Source organism: Lethenteron reissneri, chromosome 24 (assembly GCF_015708825.2).
Source record: "Lethenteron reissneri isolate LAM-NWPU_2019-01 chromosome 24, ASM1570882v1, whole genome shotgun sequence".
NCBI lineage: Eukaryota > Metazoa > Chordata > Hyperoartia > Petromyzontiformes > Petromyzontidae > Lethenteron > Lethenteron reissneri.
In genome coordinates, this window is record NC_083802.1 from 10,061,839 (window position 1) to 10,086,988 (window position 25,150).

At 47.2% G+C, this 25,150-nt stretch overlaps 2 protein-coding genes across 2 annotated transcripts in view; one reads left to right on the plus strand and one right to left on the minus strand.

The window, feature by feature from the left end:
* Positions 1 to 4,130: 4,130 nt before the first annotated feature.
* On the plus strand, positions 4,131 to 8,881 carry LOC133346342 (ras-related and estrogen-regulated growth inhibitor-like protein). Its single transcript, XM_061557837.1, has 5 exons — positions 4,131 to 4,455; positions 5,327 to 5,380; positions 7,246 to 7,328; positions 8,213 to 8,377; positions 8,408 to 8,881. The coding sequence occupies exons 1-5, from the start codon at positions 4,353 to 4,355 to the stop codon at positions 8,879 to 8,881; spliced, it is 879 nt and encodes a 292-aa protein (XP_061413821.1). The 5' UTR covers positions 4,131 to 4,352.
* Positions 8,882 to 10,771: 1,890 nt separating this feature from the next.
* The window catches only part of LOC133346343 (uncharacterized), a 38,859-nt gene continuing 24,480 nt past the window's right edge, over positions 10,772 to 25,150 (minus strand). The window contains exons 15-19 of the mRNA XM_061557838.1: positions 24,341 to 24,531; positions 23,380 to 23,511; positions 15,350 to 15,529; positions 14,560 to 14,670; positions 10,772 to 11,720 (exon numbers count right to left, since the gene is read on the minus strand). Of these exons, the coding sequence (XP_061413822.1) occupies positions 11,622 to 11,720; positions 14,560 to 14,670; positions 15,350 to 15,529; positions 23,380 to 23,511; positions 24,341 to 24,531 (713 nt within the window). The 3' untranslated portion in view covers positions 10,772 to 11,621. The remainder of the gene's footprint in view (positions 11,721 to 14,559; positions 14,671 to 15,349; positions 15,530 to 23,379; positions 23,512 to 24,340; positions 24,532 to 25,150) is intronic.

The window sequence follows — 25,150 nt, forward strand, 5'->3', positions numbered from 1 at the left end:
TGGCCAATTTGTTACTAGTACAGCACACCGGTGTAGTGTATAGTGTATTGTGTATAGTAGTGTATAGTGTAGTGTATAGTGTAGCGTGTAGTAGTGTATTGTGTATAGTAGTGTATAGTGTAGTGTATAGTGGAGTATACTAGTACAGCACAACGGTGTAGTGTAGTGTATAGTGTAGCGTGTAGTAGTGTAGTGTATTGTGTATAATAGTGTATAGTGTAGTGTATAGTGTAGTGTATAGTAGTGTATAGTGTAGTGTATAGTGGAGTATACTAGTACAGCACACCGGTGTGTTGGAGAACATTTACAATCTGAGTACGACGTTTCGCCAGTAATTACAATTAGCTTCATCAGGCGACAGCCAGATTTGTGGAGAAGTCCACCTGTTGCTCTTCTTGTATAGAGGCGTAGATGTGATGACCACACTTCTGCGCTCTTGTACCAAATATTAATTTCTGTATTTTATATACCGTGCCAAATCTAACTCGGATTTTTCGTTTTTCCAAACATCTGGCTAGTGTATCAGTTACTCCCGCAATGTGCGGTATTTTTTTAATAGTTTTAATTTTTGACTTAAAGCTTTCGTGCAGTACGCGCGGAGGCAGGCGGGATTGGAGGCAGAGATCTACCAAAGTAATAATTTGGAAAATAATAAAACAAAATAAATAATTAGAAAATTTGAGTGAAAGATGAAAGTAAGAAGGGCAGGGGATAGTGAAGAAGGACGTGGGTCAGGTACGAGGTGTGGCAACAGCCGATACACAGTGGGAGCGACACGGGACTGCAGCCAGCTGCTGCAGCGATGTCACCATCCTCATGAAGATGCGTCCAGGATTAACTGCACTTGTGACAAATGCTACGTTGGGAAAACAGGACGAATGATCAGCACGAGACTAAAATAACATTAAAGAGACATTAAATACAACTTGATTTGAAGCTTTCGTGACTGCGGGAATTATTCTTCCACCCTGAAGCGACGGAGGGAAAGAATATTGAACCTCTCATTCGATCTTCTTTCGCTTCGGGTGGATTAATTGGCATGCTAATTTCTCTGCTCCAGCAGCTGCCCCAGCAGACCCACGTCTCTCTCTGCCCAACTCCCCCCCCTAACTCTATTAAAGGTCCCGACACAGAGGCATTGGGTCTCTGCGTGTCTATGTTGTGTCTCTCTCTCTCTCTGTGTGTCTCTGTGTTGTCTCTCTCTGTGTGTATGTTGTATGTGTCTCTGTGTTGTCTCTCTATGTGTGTCTATGTTGTGTGTCTCTCTGTGTGTCTGTGTGTTTCTCTCTGCTTGTGTGTATGTCTGTGTGTCTCTGTGTGTCTCTGTGTGTCTCTCTGTGTGTCTCTCTGCTTGTGTGTATGTCTGTGTGTCTCTCTGTGTGTTTCTGTGTTGTCTCTGTGTTGTCTCTCTCTGCTTGTGTGTCTATCTGTGTGTCTCAGTGTCTGTGTTTTGTCTCTCTCTCAAATTTAGTTCTACCTGATGACGGTTGCTTGTGTTGCAATCGAAACGTCGTACTCTATAATTTAATTTATTTTCTTTCTACGTGACTTTACCGAAAGAACCAAAGAGTAAACATTAAATACTTCTAAATACAACTGTCAGCAGTAGCAGAACACGCGTGCCAACAAGTACACTCAATTGATTTTTATAATGTTGAAGTTCTGTGCAAAACTAGCTACTACTGGCAAATACTAATGAGAGAATCTATCGAAATTGAAAGAAATAAAAAATATTTTAACCGTTCGGATAGCTACCGACTTAGTGGTGCGTGGAAGCGAATAATAAAAAAAATACATTGTTTAAATGCATGCCTATACAGGCCACCATACTTCAATAGGGATTACCGTTTGTACGGCTATTTTCATACACACATTGGACAGGAAGGACAATATCAATGAGCTCGCATATTGCGCATGCACAATGTACGTTCACTCATTAATCTCCCATCTACACCTCAATATAAAGAACGAAACAGGTGGACTTCTCCACAAATCTGGCTGTCGCCTGATGAAGCTCGTTGTAATTACTGGCGGAACGTCGTACTCAGATTGTAAATGTTGTGGCTTGGCTCTCCAACACACCGGTGTGCTGTACTAGTGACGAATTGGCCACGTTCTGTTTACCTGACAACCCTTACTAGTTGGCTGTGTCGCGATTTAACCCAAAAAACTTTTATTATGGATGGTATTTTTCGCGAAAGCCGAAGTGTTATTTCCTTTGTTTGTTTAACCAGCAGGATATAGTTTCCTTGTGCGAATTTGGATTATAGACAATTGAGTTTATAATTAACATCATTATCACCATCATCATTTCCAAGAGTGACCAACAAAAATACGACACAAACGCAACGCGAATCAAAATTAAGTGCAAGCAATGAAGCCAAGATAAATCAGTGCAAATAACAACTCGTGGCACATGAGAACTCAAAAACATTCCACAAATATAAATTTCGCAATATAAAAAATGAAACACATGTAGGGTGACATTGACAAATATGTGCTTGTCTGTCAAATGCGATTGCAAGTAAAGTTATCAGCCAATCGCCGGCTTAGCAAGGCAACGCATAAAATCACCGTGTATGGTATTGCTTGTTGCGTTGAACAGGGCCCCATCATTTCAACGGAGTTGCCCTTGCCAACAACATTTGGCAAACGAGCAGCATTAGTATAACAAGCCCTGCCGATGAGACCGAGCGTTTGCTTGCTTAAAAAAACAATTGTGCTTGATAATTATATTGGACTGGAAAGGCAACCGGCTGATGGGACTCAAACATGCTTTATGTATATACGTGGAGACAACGCTTATATCTGTTGTGGAAGTGGTAGTCTCTTCAGGAATGTCAACCTAATGGCTTCTGGAAGAAGGGTTATGTAACTACTGCCATTTCTGCTGGAAAGTACAATCGACCTCGATGGCTTCCAGAGAAGGCAGATGATGACCTAGTTTCATGCGAACTATGAAGTCGGGCCATTGACCGAAACGTTACCTATGATATATTTATATTTTTAAGGCCACAGTGTTATTCAAGAATGTGTTCAGTTTTTTTGTTTTGTTTAATGCGCATCTTTATAAGTGACAAAGAAGTGACAGAACGCCGCATTCACCTCAGTGGGAGCCACAAGGTGGCGGCATTGGTGCGGTGTTAAGTTTGTTTAGAAGCAATTTTACATTTCATTCAGCATCGGGCAATATCACTCCCCCCCCCCCCCCCCCATATTATTTTTTAGTCATCTAGCTGGCTCGCAAATTGCAGCCCTTCAGCTAAACCGAGGGCTTTCTTATTAGTATAATGTATGCTGCTTCATTTCACTGTATGGCCCATTTCAAGTCGTCAAGCAGCAGTTTTAAGTGTTGTTTCTTTGCCTCTTTTCCGACATCCTTCCAGAACTTCCTTCCATCTCTGAGAATGTGCACAGTCGCCATGTTTTGCTTTCTTAAGGATTATTTTTTCATGAAAATGCTGTCCTTTTGAACTGTCCCTAGAATGTCCTAATTACTCTTTCTCTCTATTCAGCGGAGTGTCTCCATTGGATGCCACAACTCGTATCTCAAGACTTTTCCAGGTCTTCTCATGGCTTTCTCATGGCTTTCTTTCTCCCAAGTTTCTGTCGCAAACAAAACTGTTGTTGTCCTTTCCCCCGGCACTTCCGATTAGCACGGTTGGCTACGTATGGTGCGAAAGAAGTTCAACATACATACTTCAACTGCGCACCATCGTCAACATTATTAACATCACTTCACCGCCACCATTATCAGCCATGATCGACCCACTGCTGGATGAAGGCATCTCCAAGCCATCGTCATCGCTCACGGTCCTGCGATGTAGCAGCCAACCGTGCTAAGCGAATGTGCGGGGAAAGGACAACAAACTAAACACAAAAAAGCAGTTTTAAAGAAATTAGTTTTCGCCTGTACATGAGCTGATTTCATTGGTCCATCTCTGCAATGGACACTCTCTCGAAGTTGTTCTCTCCTTTGACTGTGACTCTGTCATTAGCCTTGACCACCAGCAATCACACCTCCTCGTCACGTGTCCTGCCTAAGCCCACTTTTATGAACTGTCGAACATTCTTTCTTGGATTGTGCTAAAACACAAGCATGGAGAGAAAAAAATGGTGTATGAGCAATGATGATGACTGTATTTCAACTGATTCATGATAATTACGCACGGGTTTAATTTCTGTAAACAAACTTGCCCCGTCCCCATTGGACTTGTTTTTGATGACTCATTCCCTCTGTATATATTAAATGGGCAGTTGCGTTATTCAAAGCTTTAATGCAAAAATAAATACAGCCCAGACACTGAGCTCGAGCGTGCGTGTGGTTTTTGATGTGGGTACTTTAACAGTTCATGGCTTACCTACGGTTACCATCAGCGATGCTGTCATCACTGGGCAGGAGCAGGCTGGAGGTTAACATCGCTGTGCTTGGAGCTGACAACGTCGGTAAATCTGGTAAGTGTTGCGCCTTTAGCACGGGTTTGTCTTTTCCAAAGCCAATATCGAAACCATAAATGTCCAGCTTTTCGGTGTTTAGCAATCAGCAAAGCATATGCTGTGTAAGCAGTATAAATAAATACATTTTTAGTCCATCAGCCAGACCAATGTAATCAAGCAACATTGATTCAAGAAAGCAAATTCTGGGCCGATTAATAAGACTTTGTGGGCTTCAACGGAAGAGTCAGGCTTGTGAAGCCACTTTGTGAGACAGCCATCGGCATGGCATGCAGGAAATGGTGTGCATGGATGCATGTAGAAAACAGTAGAGCTACATCTTGATTTGAAGCTTTCGTGACTGCAGGAATCCATACTCCTTGGTTCTTTCGATAAAGTCACGTAGGTAGAAAAAAAAATCACGACGTTTCGATCGCAACACAAGCGGTCGTCCTCAGGCGGAAAAAATAATCCAGCAGTTCCCAACGTCGTGATATATTATTTTTGGTTTTATTTTATTTTTCTACCAACGAGTATAGTAGAGCTAAAAGTATGCTAGCCTATCTGAGAAATCCTTTGACGGTTGGATCCTCATGTGCTTTGATTTTTCCAATTTACTCACACATGTTAAAATATTCGGAACATACATTGAATTTATCAAATAACCCAAGTAGGATGCTCATGAAAAGGCTTGAGCAAAATAAAAATAAACTCTTCAAATTTAATGTTTGTTAAATGGATTTTGGGATGCAAAGGGGAATTTAATTTTCATACATTTTCACCTGTATTTGTCACCATCACCTACCTAATGTAACTTTTTGAAATGTTATTGACATTTTATCGGATGGTATATCATTTATTCGAAGCTAATGTTTCGTTGTATACTTTCTAGCATTGACCGTTCGATTTTTGACTGGAAGATTCATTGGAGAATATGGTGATAAAGGTGAGTGAGTGCATTTGCGATCGCACACTATTCGAAATAGTTTTTAGAGAGTAAATGCATCTTAAGGCGGCTGGTTCGTCGAGCATTTTGTAAAAAAAAAAAATCCATGTGGTTCAGGGGCATGAACTTGTGTTGTAGATGCTGATTCTGGCACTGCTGAGATCTCAAGTGTAGTCAACAGGTGGACTGTTCAATAATGACTACACAGACAAATATGACGCTTTTTTGTTTATTCGCTTCATTTGGATACATTCCAGCTTTTAGATTTAAAACAAAATAATATCAGTGTACAATACTTGTCATTGACACGTGATAAACACTTTTCAGACATATGCTCCCTTGTGCGGATAAAACAGGCATATGTAACCTATTTCAGAAGTGATTGCGTGACTTTATCTTTCGCGGAAGAACTATGGCGCAGTGTGGTGCAATGTTCACTGATAATAACATTCCTGAAGAAACTTTCTAGTGTCGCGACATGACGTTAATAGGACAATTTGAATATAATTGGGGGAGTCTTCTTCTTTCGTATGGTATTGTGAAACGCAACGATTTTTATTTTTTCTTAATTATCGTCATAGAGAGTACATGAAAAAGATAAGAATATGCGTACGATTTAGGAACTTTTAAATGTTACAAGAAAGCCATTTGATTTCCACAGTATTGACATTTTTAGCCAGTCAGTAGATATTTTTTGTTATTCATTAACGGCATCGGTTTTCATAATGACTTTGTCTATCCATAAAAGGTTTTTGGGTTCGATTGCGTAAATATATAAATGTGTCGTTAAAACCTGCCACCACCCGACACAGCCAACTAGTAAGGGTTGTCACGTAAACAGAACGTGGCCAATTCGTCACTAGTTCAGCACACCGGTGTAGTGTATAGTGTAGTGTATAGTGGAGTATACTAGTACATCACACTGGTGTGTTGGAGAGCCAAGCCACAACATTTACAAACTGAGTACGACGTTTCGCCAGTAATTACAACCAGCTTCATCAGGCGACAGCCAGATTTGTGGAGAAGTCCCCCTGTTTCGTTCCTTATATAGAGGCGTAGATGTGTTGACCACCCTTCTGCGCTCTTGCACAATGTGGCGGGGGGGGGGGGGGGATTACGTGACAACCCTTACTAGTTGGCTGTGTCGGGTGCGGGTTTTAACGACACATTTATATATTTACGCGATCTAACCCAAAACACCTCTATTGTGATGAATGATATTGGTCGCGAAAGCCTACGTGTTCAACTGACTTTGTCTATATTGCAACAGGCTTCTCGTAAAATTATAGACGGCTCCTCGAACGTTACGACAGTAACGAGGTTGTCTCTGCATGGTGGTGGTGGTGGTGGTAATCTAGATTTGAAGCTTTCGTAACTGCAGGAATCCATACTCTTTGGTTATTTCGGTAAAGTCACGTAGGTATAAAATAAAATAAATCACGACGTTTCGATTGCAACACAAGCAATCATTAGGTGGGAAAACCACAGCAATTTTTTTTTCTTGCTGTGGTTTTCCCACCTGATGATGATTTTATACCTACGTGACTTTACCGAAAGAACCAAAGAGTAAGGTGGTGGTGGTGTTGAGTCAATTTGGGGAGTGACAGAAGAGCGGTAAGCCCACTGCACTATGAACCCAACTACCTGAGTTCGATTCCCGCTCACGGCTAACACCAGTAACCATTATATGAACCGGTACTGAGCCTCCCCTAGGTCGACTCAGCCTCCAATGAATATCTGTCGTGGTGTGTAAGCATCGCCACTGGGGAGACAAAGGCGGTCGGGCGTGGTGCTAGCCACCCCGCGAACAGCACTTACCCCAGACGTCTGCTTAAAGGCTATACGGGGAATCTTTGTCTTTCTAGAGTCCATCTACAGCCACAGCATTATTATCGACGGCCAAGAGGTTTGTGTAAACATCTGGGACTCCCCCTCCCTTCATGACCAGGTAAGCCCTCGTGTCTCTTTCGGATTTGCATTTGTAACGTTTTAGAGGCCGAGCCTTGCGCAGAATGCATATTTCTGTTACACCACCTTTCTTCCATTGGATGCCCTCTAAACACACGAGTGATGCATGGCCCTGTGAGAGATGCACACGAATTGTACATCTCATGTCGTGATGCCAATACTGTGGTGCATTTGGAATACGTGGATTTTAAAGAGATCCACATAATCAGATTGATAGTGTTTTTTTGAATAGCATATAAATGCAACTGTATCTCAAGACGGCTGTAATATAACGTTTATTAGATATAACGTTTATTTTAAATGGGTCACAATGTCTTGTTACGTGTGGGTCACTCACTCCAATGAATTGAGGTCAAGCACCTGGCAAAGCAGCGCCAGGTGATTTCTCAAACACGGACCGTGGGTTTGGGACACTGGGACACCAGGTGTTGACAGCTTGCCTTCACCTGCAGTCGCTCGTTACATAGCTTCAAATCGCTGACTTGTCGGTGCATATGCCTATACTATATCTCAATCTGGATGCATTTTGATGGATTGCCGTATATATAACTTTATAATGGAGCAGTTCATGGACAACATGGTTCCCTCCTGTGCTCATGCCGTGCGTTGCCAACGTTGCCAACGTTTCACTCCACGAGCTGGGGTGGCTGCAACATGCGGTAGAACCCCAAAACACATCAGAGAGCCGTGCAACACAACCTCGAACACCTTTCGCATATCATTGCCAACCAATATTGATGGTGATCGTGACAACAACTGTATAACGGAAGCTCTTCGTGCAAACGTGGCGTCAAGATAATTTCAATTCCGCTCACGCCGAGTTTGAGATTCAACGAATAAAAGCGAGGACGTCCCCCGTCGCAGGACTTGGAGCGGCTTCTGGGCTGGGCGGACGCCCTCCTGCTCGTCTACAGCATCTGCGAGCGAGACACATTCGCGATGCTGTACTCCCACCGCTCCCTCCTGCGCCATGCGGCTCGACGCCGGCTGCCACCACCGGGGTCCCGTGGCAGCGACGGCGGCGGCGACGGCGGCTGCTGCTGGCGGTCACGGGAACAGCAGCGGCGGCGGCGGGCCGGGTCCCTGCCGCAGCCGGGGGTGACCCCGACCCCGACCCCGGCCCCGCCGCTGCTGCTCGTGGGGAACAAGCTGGACCTGGAGCACCTGCGCACGGTGGCGAGCGGGGAAGGGCGCGCGCTGGCGCTCGCGTTGGATGCCTCTTTCGTCGAGGTGTCCGCCGCAGACGATTGCGACGCCGGCGTGGGGGGCGGAGTTCACCGCGCGCTGGGTGCGCTGGCACGGGATGCCCTCCTGCCGCTGCTGCTGCCGTTGCCGGCCACTGGCATTGCTGGTGTTGATGCCGGTGCTCGTGGCTCTAGTGTAAGTGGCGGTGCCACTGGTGGTGCTGGTGCTATGAACGATGGAGTTGCCTTTGTGCATCCCGCACTGCATGGCAGGAAGGGCGGCTTCCGAGGAATTGTGCGCAGCGTGTCGGCTGTGGTGTTTGGCAGAAAGCGCATTCACTCATTGTGAGCGTGAGGATCAGATACACGGTGATTACAGCTGCCAGATGTCTCCCTGCTCAAACAAAGCACTCATCTCCTCCATTGGCGACTCAGAGACAGTGTGGAAATTGTACATTCACACGTCTAGGGACGGCTATTCCACAGGATGTACTAATGACACTGGATATGTGATACACTAATTGGACCAGATTGACCACAATCTGAACTTCGTATATTGTGATACAAAGGTGACAATCACAAACTAAATTCACTGCTTTTTGTTAATTCTGTATCATAATGCATAACAAAGTATACTCGTTTGGATGACTGCATCAATATCCATCGAGTCGAATGCATTTTAATCAACAGACGAGGCACAGATTGTGATTAATAGTAAGTATAAGGTCAATAGTAATGATCAATTTCCTACAACCCTTTACTAAACTTTAAACAGTAAAGAGCTCACATCACTTTTGCAAGCCAAACTCTCATAACATGCAGGGTTTTTTACATTTTGCAATTATTCATCCATACCTATGGAAGTAAGTTTACCTCTATGGTGTAAAAATGCCAACGCATAAAATAACCTCTGCAGTGTAGGTGTATTGGACTCGGTTCACAATGGGAATGTTGGCTCATCCATCCAGGGTCTATAAAGCGAGCACCGCTCTCGGGTAAAGTCAACCGTAGTCGTCATATGGAGATCGGCTCCTCAACCGTTACAATTTCAAATTGGACTGAGGGCTACGAATGGAGATGACAACTTACATCTCATTTGAGCAGGAGACCTTGACGTTGATATAACTCTGACATTTCACAGTAATTATCATCCACAATATATCTATTGGTGGGTGGTCTTCACAAGCCGTCACATTTCTGTCCTACAATCCAGAGCTCCTTCACACAAGCCAATGTCAACATTCCACGCAGTCAACATCCTCTAGAACATGTTCACTCATTTGGCCGTCACTCCATCTTCAAGTCTCGGCCAACGGCCATCGTCCCTTATAGTCGCGTCCTGTCAAAGCCCCCTTATATAAAGTCCATGTTTTTATCTTGCGTGGGTTTTACAATACACGCGTTCCTCTTCCTGTCTCAACGCAATTCCAAGCATGCACCTCTCCGTGCTTTTTCTTTGCACACTTTAAGCTTTTGTAAAATTCTCTGCAGCGATTTTAGCTTTTGGACTCTGGATGGATCTTTGTCCCGTATTTGTTATCTGCCTTTGGATTTTATGCGTTTGAACAGTGACCTCGGTGCTATAGGTGATTTAATGCAATCGTTTTATTGTGATGCTACGCTTTGACGTTATGACATGTCTTGTGTAATAATGTAAATGATTATAAAGCTTCAGTATACTGTGTAATTTTTATGGAAACAATATATAATAAAAACAATATTTTCTCATCTTTTTACGATTAAATGAGCAGTTTTAACTTGCTACATCTGAATATAGACAAGGAATAAACCTGCACTTTTGAACAAAATCGGGGCATCAGCTTGAAAGCAAACGAGAGGAACGCACATCAACTTTAAGAACGCATTACACCAACCCATTTACACGGTTGTACAAAGCGTTAATCTTCCTTGGAAAGTGGTCACTGAATAGGCACCAACAAAAAAGGTCGTGTGCAGGCAGTGCATGGGTGATGGCCCACCCTGGCACAACGGGCTATGCTATGAATAGTGGCGGGGGAGGGAGGTGGAAATTAGGTCCCTTTAATTCCTTTGCATCATGGACCATGCCGACCCCCACTGTACCACTGGCATACATGAGCATGAGAGGAGCAATGTAAGATGGGCTGATGTGTTAAGGTCATAATTTTTGGAAGGCTGCTTAAGGCTGAATGTTTCATACCCCACGTAAACAAATACATCAAATAGCCTGACAGGCTATTAAGAACACACCACCAGGATGCAAAGGACAATGTTTTATATAATAAGGCACTTATACGAAATCATTCCAGTTGTATCAATCCAGCACATGAAGAGATCTCTTCCAGTGTTAACAAGTTATAAAATACAAACAGCCATAAACCAGAGTTCAGTAGTACTTTTCAATGTATGGCACAGGTCTGCCTTTGCAGACGTTATATGTTGGGGCACTTGAATTGTGCAACACCAGACACAGACACCACTGCACAATGTTGCGTGACAACCCTTAAACCAATTTAATAAACACCACTTTTAAGTCTTGTACCAAAGGCTGTAAAGCCACAAGATACCCACGTAACTTGAAAATGCAATGAACAGACGGCATGCATTCACCCTCGAAACAAAAAGCTAGTCACTGGTCAGCTTTAGTATTTAACATTGGCAGTGCCAACAAATTATATTCATTAGGAAACAACAAACGAAAAACCCGGTTTCCGAAAACTCAAGATTACAGGTTAAGTGAGCATAGTTTGCAAAAAGAAAAAAAAACTGGCAAATTAAAAGTACTATTTGAAATAAATTAAAGTTAAATTGTAGTCAGTAAGGCAACAAGGATGTAAAATAATGTTGGCATAATCTGTTTTTCAAATCTGACTTGCCACTTTGAATTAAATTTAGACATTCTATACGATCTTGATGTTAACCCTAAATTAGATCGTTCTAATAAAGGCCAAAACTTCAACTTTATGCAACTATTTGCATACACTGAAGCATGTCACAACATTAACCACGAATAGTATTGTGCGATCCATTTTTAAATCATGCAAGTAAGAAACCTAAATATCACAAGTGGCAATTAAAATGACAAACAAAGATTGCAAGATTTATTTTGTTCAGTGGACGAATACAGCCGATCCATTTCCCATAACAACTTCTTCTTCATCCTCATCTCCATTTTCCGACTGCAGGTCACTGATATCCAAATTCACCGTCTAAAGAACGAGAGCAGGTGGGAGAAGCAGCTGTCGGGTTTGCCGTAATACAGCAGATGCACGGGGCCATAATACCTTCACTGCTACTTTTTTACACGCATCTAATATGAACACAGAGCAATGAGTAAGTGTCCAAAAGTATACACATTTTGTAACAAACATATCCACCCCCACTGGCGTTTCATACAGGCGGAACAATTCACTCCACCCCACCAATTCGACAGACCGCCACTATTGAGGGAAAATCAGCAACTCAAGTGGCTGCAGGGCTGATACAAATCCATTACTTACATCTACTGAGAAAATATAAATTCTTACACATAAGGCTTGATGCATTAGAATGAGTTTAAGAATATATTTTAATTTAGGAATATAAGCATTGGTACACCCTCCCCATGCATTAAGTCACTGGTAACCAAGTGTGCAACGTTGTCATTAAATTTCCATCACATACCAACCAGCTTATTTGACAGTTAACATTTAATAAAAATACCGGATAGAACATTGCAAAATACGCAAATCTTGTGAACTTACAGCATATGTTGCGTGTTGTCAGGTGTAAGCAACACGTGAAAATCAAGCAGCAAATATGTGGGTAAACAATTCTGACTTGTCAGTTTTAAATACATTTCAGACCTGTGCAATGAAAACTCATTCATGGAATTGGCCAACCATATAAATGCAGGGCCCTCCCCTAAATCTGTAAGACTCGATGAAGCGTTCCTTGTTTAAAATGGTCTTTTCCAAACAGGCTGCTCATCAATGAACCCGTTTTTCAAGGATCTGCAACTCATTGTCAGTGTTGGAAAATTACAAAAGTACTTGAAAGCCTAGCACGACATTGATGACTAAAGTTCTTGTTTTTCATTATCTTAGAAACCTCACTCCTTAAATATATGCATGCAAAAACAATGTTCCTGCTAAATATTTGTATGTGCGGTAGCAGGCTCACTCAAGGCAAACGCTTAAAATTACTTTGTAATGCTAATATTATCCTTAGCTACAATTATTAATGTCCTCGACATCCAATCAAGATTGGCTGGAATGCAATTTTTCTGTTTTACTAGAAATTACTTTCAACTTGTATGTATTGCAAGAAATGTAATAAACAAAATATATTTTCAGTCGATGGGGCTCTGAAAATTCACATTGAAGATAAAACGATATGGATATTACCTCTTATTTCATTACAATGCCAGTTGCCAGCTACGTGTTATCCTGTAATTAAGACCTATATATAAAAAAAATATTGCAGCTAAGCTCAATTCATATGGCAGTCAGAATAGTTTTGTTGCTTTAGTGGTTCACATCAGTTTAAAAGAGGCAGGCAGAGGATAGGTTTAACAAATTAGATAAAAATGTGCAAAGCAGAAAGAAAAATACTCATCTCTGCCAACTAAAAAGTATACCACTATCCTTATTATTCGTGCAGCACAAAGCACATCACATGGATGTTATGGCAAGCTTTGCATTAATTGTTTGGATAGATCAATAATACAACTGCCAACGTTACAGCAGACTTTTCACTCTAAATCGTTAAAATTATATTGTTTTAGATGTTGCAAGCTCGCAGAGAATTACCACTTCCATCTTTTAGCCTCAAAATGTAAACATCGCAATAGGAGTGCAGGTTATTCCCAAATAGCAAAATGCCGTCACAATTTTGGAGCGTGGCTTTAAGAGGTCGACAGTCAATGGCTGTTTATGCACCATTCCATCGCAGAGATAAATGGGAGGGGAATGCATAGCCCACGATTACCAATTATTCGCATTGGCAGGCATGAGAAAGTTAGCATTTCCATTCTATGCACTTCATCACACCATGTTCATTAAAGCAAACACCCATGTCAGTCCCGAACTGTAAAGGAAGCAGTTTAGTTTGTAACTGCGGCTTTCCCTTAATAAATCCATGATTAGACATCCAAAAAAAGAACCTTCATTAAGGTAATGCAAATACTCATTTAGAATAAATTAGCGAGACAAGAGAGCAATCTCGATTTTAGTTGTTTTCATGCAAGCACTCTGATACAGGTCATGGTCTATAAAGTTAGTTTCCAAAAAAACAACAGGCCGGGATATGGCATGGGTGTGAAACCTATGGCCCACGAGCAGAATATGGCCCAACACTGAATTTCATATAGCCAACACCCAGAAGGAACCTGTCACTTTTAAATGGCTCGGAAACTATATTTGTCCATCACTAAAATCATCGTAAATGGACAGAAAATCGGCAATATTTTTTACCCAAGTATAAATTTAGTACGATGTCACTTGTAACTGCAAGGGCCTTTTGCAGTGAAAAAAGTGACAGGAGGCGTGGCTATTTCAAGTCTTATTCGGCTCATGAAGAAAAGGGTTCCCCCAACCCTCTTAAAATGGCGTATTGTAAGGCATAAACACAGTTATACCGAGTTTGTATTATATTGTGTTGTTCTCTTTTGGAGAATACTCTTCGGTGTAAGATGTTGATGCATTGCACTGTTTTTTCAAGTCGCCCTCAGTAAGAAAGAGGTTCCTCAGCCCTGGTTTTAGAGTATTTGGCTGCTTTAAATTTCCACATGATGAACCACTTCGATCGATCATATGTGGCCAGATCACTTCTGAAAAAAATGGCTATATAGCTCAATGAGCCTTACCCGGTAAAATTAAAAGAGTTTAGTTTAGTTTATAAAGAACACCACAAGCACCACTGGCCTGTTCAGAGCTGCCACACGTTAGTGCTCACACTGCGTGTGCTCTGTTGGCTCCGGGGGGCCTGTGTGTCCATTTCGGCTGGAGCCTCACCTTCCCCGATTTGCGGGGTGCCCTCTTCCAGCTGGTGGGTGATGATGAAACCTACCATCCAGTTGAAGGGCGTGTTATTAAGCAAGTAGTCCACAACATCCTCCATGGAGATGCTGAGCTGCGATATTTGCTCCTTGCTGCGGGTTAACAGATGCGCCGGGATGTCCTGCAAAAGCAAGGCGATAGAAAACTTGTTTTTAGTCTTTGCAAATTGCCCATAAAACCATGTTGTAGATCGACTCCAGGCAGTGACAGCGTGGTTAGGGTTCGTGTAGTACAATCGGGTGGCTGCAATTTGAAATAACGTCTGGGATTGACCCCGGTCTTAACCCCTCCAAGGTCAATACACTGAGCACCACTTCGTTGGAAGTCGTGAGGGGTTGTCACATGCGGAGTCTGGTACCTTTCCGACTGGCTCCGAGCCACCAGAGCCAATCACCACTCAATGTTCATTTCAACACGGAAACACGACGCATTCACTTTCAGCATTATTTTCCAATTTATTTACCAATGACCATATTTCAACAATGGACATTAATGTGTTTTTCAGGGATTAAAATATTTATTTATTTATAATTTACTGCCTTTTTTCCAACACTTCCTAGATTAAGGCCTCCCAATGTCGTGTTGTTCATAGGAATTGTTTGACCCATACTTCACCACGCTGTTGAGTTAGCTAGTCAATTTAGGGGCTTATGGATTTTTGTATTCTCAGGAAAACACGATACGTATCCACAAAGAGACAATGTATTTCACACACGTTGCAATCAGGAACCAAAATCAACAATCTGAAAAATAAAAAAAACACTGAAAAGGCCACAAAATAAGGGGATCTAATTTCATACCTTGAAAGAGGTGGTATTGCGGAAGGCAGCAACGAGGGCCTCTGCGTTTTGGCGGACGCGCTGCGCCTGGTCCTGCACATTCTGTGGAAGGCCGCGGACGTTGGAGGCCAGAGACACGCACGACGTGTGCACCTGCTGGCTCAGGGCGCGAGCCATCGCCAGCGTCCTGGACTCAACAGACTGCGCTCCAACGGCAAGGAGATCACCAGTGTAAATGTAAGAGTCAAGTGGAAGGGCACTCGCACAAAGTCAATGTCTCGCTTCTCAAAAGGGGCTCACTGGCTTGGCTGGTGCTTATCTACAATGGTGGCCATAAGATACTGGTGGAAACTACACATTCGCATGGAAGAACTAGTTTATCCATAGGCTGACCACTATACATCCCACCAATTGGTACTCAAAGAAATGATGGGCTGAACAAATTACAAACTAAGCTTTGATTTTACAACCTTCCAATTTTAGACGAGCACTCAAACCTGCAGCTTAACCCAGCTAGATAGACTGACAAGAGTTTTTTTTATTTCACCCAGGACAGCCTCATTAAGCCCCACCCATTATCAGGATACTGCGAGAGATATTCGGCACAATATTCTTAGGTACATTTCCGCACTAAAAGACGAAACCAGGCGGTCCTGATAAAGTCCACGTACAATAGGCAATAACAATCAAATGCATTACAGACAAGACAGCAACCTATTTGGCGCATTCCCTCCAGCATACACTTCATGCAGTCGGACATTGTCTTGCAGATGTAGTGGCGGTAAGCGCTGACAAGGGGGGAGCGTGTGTGAGCGCGTCGGGTGTGGCTACATCGCGTGGTATAGTGGTGACGCGCGCTGACAGTTATGGATCATGTGGCAGCGCGTGGCGAGTGGTTGTGTGCGCTGACACAAGATGGGGAGAAAGGATCGTGTGGCAGCGCGTGGCGATTGGTCAACGGGGGTGGGTGCTCTCATCGAGGTCCGCATGGGCTCCATCTCCCCGGGAGCGGAGGACTATAAAGGGGGATGCGCGGGAGCGCTCGGGGAGTTGTTAACCAGTGAAGATCGAAGACGGAGTTGGAAGAGATAGGGCCCTGAGACCCCTAGTCCCGCTGTCCTTGTAAGGGCCGGGACCCTGTGCGGCTCAGAGGGGAGACCGTGGGACCCGTGGCCTGACGTCCTTGTAAGGGCGAGGCTGTGGGACCCAGTGGTCGCGACCCAGACCCCAGTTGGGGTGGGTTCCCTAGAAGCTACGGGGCGGAAGAGCCCGTGTGTGTGTAGCCGGGGGAGCCGCGTAGCATAGGCTGCAGTTGATCACACGTGTTAATGAGTTGGTGTTAATAAAAGTGTGCTACCCGTCAAGTCGTCTCCCGCCCAAATTCCTACATTACAACTGGTGTCAGAAGTGAACCTGTCTTCAAAGAATGGATACTAGGAAGACTACCCGTACCCACGAGCGAGATCGGGAAGACGACCACGACGTACCGGGACTGCAAGCCTCGGGAGGGGAGGAGGAGGAGATGCCGACGCCACAGCACCTCGCGGCGATGCCCGACGCTCCGCTGGGGTCCGACACCGGCCTCCAGGATGCACAATCCCGCCTGGCGGAGTTGCTGCTCGCCGCCGCTTCTATTTTGGCGGAAATCACCGCTTCTGGAGGCGCGAGGACGACGACAAGGCTGGAGGAAGGAGCACGGGCCGAAGAATCCCGCCAGAATGCGCTTCGCGCTACGAAATTTGGAAATTGGCGCCAACTTTGTTGATCCGCCATCGATTGGCGGGAATCGGGGGCACCACGTGGTCGGGGACCTCCACTCATCACAGCCCGCGTCATCAACGCGCGCCAAAAGTCCCCACGAAACACCTGCCGAGGGAGCCGCCATTCTTCTCAACCATAGCGGCGCGCGGGAAAATCAACACTCGGAGGATGACCAAGTCTTCCAACAAAGACTTCCCGCGCTGACAGCGTTCAAGGCTGAGGGGGGCGACTGGGGAGCCTTCCAGCGAAGGTTTCTCGCACATCAAGAAATGTCGGGGTGGTCCGACGCCACGGCCTTAGGTGCGCTGCCGGCGACGCTGGACGACGACGCACTCGCGGCCTTCAGGTCCGCCCCAAGATCGTCCCGCTCCACGCTAAAGGCCACGCTACACCTCATGGCCAAAGTGTTTGGACCGCCCTCGACCTGTCGCCACCAGTTCTACGAGCGGCGTAAAGGGGACACGGAAACTACGCTCGCCTACCGCACGGCGCTGCTCGCCCTTGCGGACGCCGCCTTTCCCCGCATGGACGAGGAGGGGAAGGACGCAATGGTGACGGAGCAGCTGCTGGCGTTGGCCCAGGACCTGGGGGTCCCCATCAATACGGCGGACGAGATGGACATTTGCTCTTTGGGGGTTGCTACGAGTATCCATGCACACGAGGTCCTGAAGTGGAAGCGGACGGTCGTCTGTGCATCGGCGGGAGTTGCGACACCTGCCCCGATGGTCGCCGAGCCTCAGACTGTTCCATCTCGGGAGGAGGCCTTCACCGTGGCAAGACCGGGGGAGTGGAGATCGGGAGGTCGTTCGCCCCTGCGATCATCCCGCAAGCTGGAGCAACCGAAACCTGCGACGTCTCTCGTCATGTGCTACAACTGCGGCCTTCGGGGTCACGTCACGTCCGGGTGCCGGGCTCCGCGTCAGCGCGCCTCGGGACCACGTCCGGACGACGACCAAGGGCCCAAGTCGTCCCAGCTACCCCCGGCAAGTCGCGGCACCACACATGCTCGGTCCACATACACGGCACACTTGGGTCGCCGCTTCGCGGCGGGGGGAACGCGCATGGGGGCCGGTGATTCGGTTCGGCGAGGGGGGTTCATACACGGCCTGGGAGCAGTCAAATGGTCCGAGTTGGCCCACAGAATAGTGGCTGCTTCGGCCAGGTCATCCGTGGTAACGGGATTTATTGACGGGGTTGAGGTCCGGGTACTGGTGGACACGGGTGCGTCGGCCACTATCATTTCGGACCTTATTTATAACATCCTCCCCGTCCAATGTCGACCCCTACTCCCGGTGGACGTACCATGTTATGCGGCAAACGGGGGCTCTTTGGGGATTGTCGGCCAGATCCGGGCGACCATTTGTATCGGAGATATTAAATTGGCGGGTCCTATTTTGGTTTCATCGTCCCTGGCAGTTCCGTGTTTACTGGGTACGGACTTTTTGGCTAAAATGCCCATTAAAATTCTCGTCGATCAGGCCTGTATTGAGCTTCCATCGGGTCGGCGTATTGCATTTTTGCCAAGTCCTACCAAACTACGCACGGTTTGTGCAACAGTCCAGGCGCTGGCAACTCAGACGGTGCGCGTGCCCCCGGGATCGCAGATGCTGGTACCCCTTCGGTTACGGAAACCCTTCGGGGTGGATGCGGCGGGACAGGGTGTCCTTTTGGGGCCGTCAAACAAAGCTGTTGGGGGCCTCGACTTGGCAGTAGCTCAGACCATGGTGCGGGCGGACAGAGATCCATTCGATATGGTTCTGAACGCGGGGTCGCGGCCAGCTGTTATTACACAGGGCACCGTGCTTGCACACGCGGCGCCGTTGCCCGTAGATGAGCAGCTCGCTGCACATGTCGATTCTACCCTGGATCCGCATCCTCCATCGGGGGAGGACACACAATGGTTGGACTCGTTGTGTGCGGGTTCCAGTAACCTGTCTAGTGCGCAGTTGGGAGCGTTGAGGGGCCTGCTACTCGAATTTTCTGATGTGTTTAGCAGACACAAATACGATATTGGCTGCACGGACCTGTTGTGCCACCACATAGCGATGGGTGATGCGGCCCCAATTCGGCAGAATCCCCTCCGGCTGAGCCCAGCCGAGAAGGAGCATGTGCAGTCGGCTGTTAATGACATGCTGGCTGCCGACATCATTTTGACCTCTTCCAATCCATGGGGTGCGCCCATCGTCCTTGTTAAAAAACAGGACGGGTCTTTGCGTTTTTGTGTAGACTTCCGCCGCCTCAATAAAATCTCGATGGCCGACGCGTATCCACTCCCCAGAATGGATGAGTCTCTAGATGCCTTGGCAGGGGCGCGTTTTTTTTCGACGCTTGACCTGCTTTCGGGATTTTGGCAATTGCCCCTCGTTGAAGAATCGAAACCAAAGACCGCTTTCCGGACACCGGGAGGCCTATTTCAATTTAATCGTTTGCCCATGGGGCTCCATTCCGCTCCCGCCACGTTCCAGAGACTCATGGAATTGGTTTTGTCAGGTCTCCAATGGGACACCTGCTTGATTTACCTCGATGACATCATTGTTTTCAGTCGGACCTTTGAGGAGCACCTCCAACGATTAAGGGGGATGTTCCTCAGGATGCGTTCCGCTAAGTTAAAATTTAAACCAGGGAAATGCCACCTGCTTCGGGAATCGGTGAGGTACTTGGGGCATATCGTTGGCCGTTCAGGGATCTCTACAGACCCTGCTAAGACGCACTGCGTCAGCTCGTGGCCAACGCCAACCTCAGTCACCGAGGTCCGCAGCTTCATAGGGTTCGCCTCCTACTACCGCCGTTTTGTTGAAAATTTTGCCACCATAGCCAGGCCCCTACATGCTTTGACGGCTAAAGGGGTAAAGTTTCACTGGGGGCCGGAGGAGGAGGCTGCGTTCTGCTCCCTTCGGGATGCCTTAGTGCGGGCTCCTCCCTTGTGTTACCCTGATTTCACGCAACCGTTCCTGCTTGACACGGATGCCAGTAACACGGGTATCAGGGGAGTGCTCTCGCAGGTGGTCGGGGGTGTCGAATGAGTGGTCGCCTATGGTAGCAGAGTTTTGTCACCAGCGGAACAGCGCTACTGTGTGACACGTCGTGAATTGCTAGCGATCGTTTTTTTTATCCAGCAATTCAGGCCGTATCTCTACGGCCGTCATTTTACTGTTCGAACGGACCACGCGGCGCTCCAGTACGCAATGCGGGTTGCCCAACCCTCCGGTCAGTTGTCCCGATGGTTGGAGGTCCTCCAAGACTACCAATTCACGACCATTTACCGTAAGGGATTGCGGCACTGGAATGCGGATGCCTTGTCGCGATTGTCGCCTCGCTCGGAATGCGCATGTCTTCTGGGATCGGCGCGGTGTAAACCCCCTGTCGCCGTCCCCGCGGAGGCTCTGCTCGCCGCCACTGACGCTCCACGGGTCGATGTACCTGCCGCTCCCGCGTGCGGGGACTCGTTACTCGCGTTGCCTCTTATTGAGTGGGGCCGTCTCCAGATGGCTGACAGCTAACTAATCACGTTGCGTCGAAAGGCAGAGGGTCCCGAGGGGGGGGAGACAGGGGTTGGCTCCTGGGTGGTCAGACAGGGCCTCCTGATGAAGTGGGACAATATGTCCCGGTGTCATGCGCTCGTTGTGCCATCTGCTATGCGGGGTAGGGTCGTTCTAGCTGCTCACGAACGACTCCTGCATTTGGAATTTCATAAAACGCTCGCCCTACTCCAGTGGGACTATTATTGGCCGGGTATGGGGAGCGACGTGGCAAACATCCTTAAGGGGTGTGTGGGGTGCGCTCAAAGAAAACCGCCGCCAGTAGCGGCTAATCCACCACTACAGTCCATCCAGGTTTCGCGCACGAACGAACTGGTCGCGCTCGACATCTTGGGGCCCTTTCCTGTTACACCTAGGGGTAACAAGTACCTGCTAGTTGGCGTGGAATACTTCACCTGATGGCCCATGGCATGGCCACTCGCCAACCAATCGGCTGCGGCAGTGGCGGACGCCTTTGTCCAGGGCTATGTTTTGGACAAAGGCACCCCCGAACACTTGCTAACTGACCATGGAAAAATTTTTTCAAGCGTTTTGTTGCGCGAGGTGTGCGACCTGTTGGGTACGAAAAAAGTGTGTACCTCCCCATACCACCCACAGACTGATGGAACGGTTGAACGTCTCCACAGGACGATTACTTCTATGTTGTGTCAACAGGTGCGCGACGATCAGGTTGACTGGGACTTACAGGTACCTGGGGTCCTCGCGGCGTATAGAATGGCCCCCCATGCGGCGACGGGCTTTTCCCCATTTTTTCTCATGTATGGTCGAGAGGCCGATCCACCCATGGATGCCCAACTGGGGATTTCCGAGCCGCGTGCAAAATCAAAATTGGCCGACCACATCAAATTTAATATCGCCAAACTGGCTGAAGCGCGGGAGGCTGCGAGGTTGAATTCGAGATCTCGCCAGATCGCTAACGAAAAATTGCAGACACGGAAGGTGTATACGCACAATTGGAAACCAGGCGATAAGACCTGGCTGCACGGCCCACATGCACCGTTGGCTACGTCCCCAAAATTTCTGAGGCCATGGAGGGGACCTGTGGAAGTCGTGCGTATTGCGCGACCCCAGTGTGTTCAGATTAAATGGGGAAAACGCCGCTGGTACGTTCACCCCTCCCGTCTGAAACCTTTCGCGGCGCCACATGGCCTCCCTTTGTGTCGTGACGACCGAGCGTGTGATGTGGCCGTCGACTCGGGGAGGGACATGTCGCCGCCTGATCCTCACGTGTCTCCACCTGATCCACTCCCAGGTGTCTCGGACCTGACGGCTGCTGACCGTCGGAAACCGGAACCCCGAGGCACGCGCGGATCTCCGATGCCTGCCCCGTGCTTTCCTGGACTGCCGGCGCCACCTGACGGTCACCCGCGTCTGGTGCCGTACGACGGACCGGCCAGGCGGACTCGTGCTAAAACGCGACACTTTTCCTGAAGGGGTTGGAGAAGGAGTCCCGGGGTTGCATCTCGTCGCGGCGTTCCCCTTCGGTCCGGTCTAATGTCCCGTTCAAGGGGCGGTTGGAAATGGAGGGACGCTGCGCGGGTCATTCTTGTATATAGTTTATTTTTGTCACTCAGCGGTTTGTACATATTATTCTTGTTGTTACGGTGGCGTGTTCTGATTCTTACGGGATTCACGGAGTTCTTGTTGTCTTGTGTTATGTTGTTGTGTTGTGGTGGTTATTGTTGGTGTTATGGGGCACACACGGGGAGGGAGTTTTTTTCTTAGCAGCTGGGCCGGCTGCGAGCTATGTGGTGGGGGGTGATGTAGTGGCGGTATGCGCTGACAAGGGGGGAGCGTGTGTGAGCGCGTCGGGTGTGGCTACATCGCGTGGTATAGTGGTGACGTGCGCTGACAGTGATGGATCATGTGGCGGCGCGTGGCGAGTGGTTGCGTGCGCTGACACAAGATGGGAAAAAGGATCGTGTGGCAGCGCGTGGTGATTGGTCAACGGGGGTGGGTGCTTTCATCGAGGTCCGCATGGGCTCCGTCTCCCCGGGAGCGGAGGACTATAAAGGGGGATGCGCGGGAGCGCTCGGGGAGTTGTTAACCAGTGAAGATCGAAGACGGAGTTGGAAGAGATAGGGCCCTGAGACCCCTAGTCCCGCTGTCCTTGTAAGGGCCGGGACCCTGTGCGGCTCAGAGGGGAGACCGTGGGACCCGTGGCCTGACGTCCTTGTAAGGGCGAGGCTGTGGGACCCAGTGGTCGAGACCCAGACCCCAGTTGGGGTGGGTTCCCTAGAAGCTACGGGGCGGAAGAGCCCGTGTGTGTGTAGCCGGAAGAACCGCGTAGCATAGGCTGCAGTTGATCACACGTGTTAGTGAGTTGGTGTTAATAAAAGTGTGCTACCCGTCAAGTCGTCTCCCGCCCAAATTCCTACATTACACAAAGATTTGATGACTATGAACTACCAACCATCGAACACAGACGGTCACTGCATCACGCACTTTCAGATACGCTCCCGTGGCTGTCTGGAACGCTCTTCCTTCCGATTTTAGGAAGCCACTGGAGCTATGCACTTTTAAATCTAAAGTGAAAACTCATTTCTTTAGAACTGCTTTTTGCATTTAGTTTGTTGTCCTTCCCCCGCACCTCCGATTAGCACAATTGGCTACGTATGGTGCAAAAGACGTTCATATATACATACAGCCCCCACTTAGAAGAAAGGTAATTTCCACCGCACAACACAAATTTGACATTAATACAAATGTTCCTTTTTAAATTCATCTTTTTGTACAAGTGCTGGTGTTAACCTTAGATTCGTTCTCCGCACCCTCTCCCTCGCCTTCACCCGGGCTGGTCCCTTTCCATTGCTGCCAAGAGCTCTGCAGCTTGTCTTGAACCAGTTGATTGGCAGTGTCCAGGTGTGTCTTGGCGTACTCAATCTACGGGCAGGTACGACAAAAAAACCACATCAGCTCAAGTGGTTGTGCAAAAACAGGAGGGGGGAAGCTCACTGGACATTGTCCAACTGTGCAATAGGCCATGCCACATTTCGTAAACAGCGCCTGTAATTACTTTGACGTAAACACAAGATTCACTACGCAACCAAGTCTACGTGACCAAGGCTCAATTGCCCCATCCAGCAGATTGGGTAAACAAAATTAGTCTGCAATGCCCTCCCCCCTGTCTGTAGAGACGAGTCATTGTGGTCACTTATTACTGTACCAATTTTCATAAAATATCTCCACGTTAATGGTGTTGCTGTAACTAGTCATGGTGATAGCGCATCTCCTTTTCATTTTAATGGTGTTGCTGTGACTAGTCATGGTGATAGCGCATCTCCTTGTCTGAAACATTTTAATGGTTTGTATTTTGTTGCCTTGCTCTATCATATTGGTTTTGATATTTTGATAGGTTTGTATATAATTTATTTCAGGCCTTGATTTATGAAGACTGCATCAATTACTGCATTAGTTTTCCCTGAACCAAATGCCTTTTTAGATTCTATAAAAGCCAGACAATGGTATTTGAAATAAATTTGTCACTTTAGGCTTTGTTTGATAATATGCGGTCTACTGCTGGACAAAGGCCTCCCCACCCCCCCCAAGCCATTGCCATCTCTCGCCGTTTTATGACATAATCGCAAGAATAGATAGGGCTGGGAAAATAGATTGAAAATTTGACCACTGTTTTTAAAACACACGCATTCAGTAATTGGGCATTCTGCGCATTATACTGGGGTGTCAAAATAAATCACAAAAATCCACGTACCAGGTTGACCGTGTGTTGGAGCTGCGCAATGGTGTTCTGGCTGCGCATCTTGGCGTTGCGCAGTCGATCGACAGACTGCACGTACAGGCGCTGCCGCACCTTGGCGGAGAGGGAGTTAAATCGTACGTAGCAGCTCTGGAGGTCCTGCCCGGCCATGAGCCGTCTCTCTGGCGCTGCATCCCCTGCCTCTCCTGCACACAGAAGGGAGCAGTGAAGTACACACTCGGTGAATATGGGCACACCGCCACCTGCTGGCCATTAAAAGGGGGGGGGGGAAATTTTAACAACCCAAAGATGAAACATCGTCACTGTCTGAGCTCTGTTGAGAATTCTATATTCACATGGTAGACACCAGTCTTCGTATATGACGACCACTGCTGACTTGCTACAACAATTGTTTTCACTGCCTGCCAGAGATTGGATTGACAAAACCAGGTGTTTTGTTTTGGATGACTTCTTGCACAATCACCAGAGCTCTCCCCAACCGCTATTTTCCTCTTCCTTTACTAGCTGCCAAACTGGTGCACTCAACCTGCCACACGTGGCAGCATGTGGTCATGGGCCTCATTAGCCTGGAAATACTCCCTGCCCTCCTAGAGGGCTGACCAGGCGGCAGTGGCCGTCCAACCTGGATGGTCCATCACCGAGCCTCCACGGACCTTCTAGACACCAGTAGGTCGTTTAAACGCATGTAAAAGCGTTACTCATTTTAACACTACCAGGAGAATGATTTTGAAAGTCATCTCCAAACTTAGAACGGAGTTGAGAGCTCTAGCTACAATGCCAATCATCACAACACGTTAGTGAACA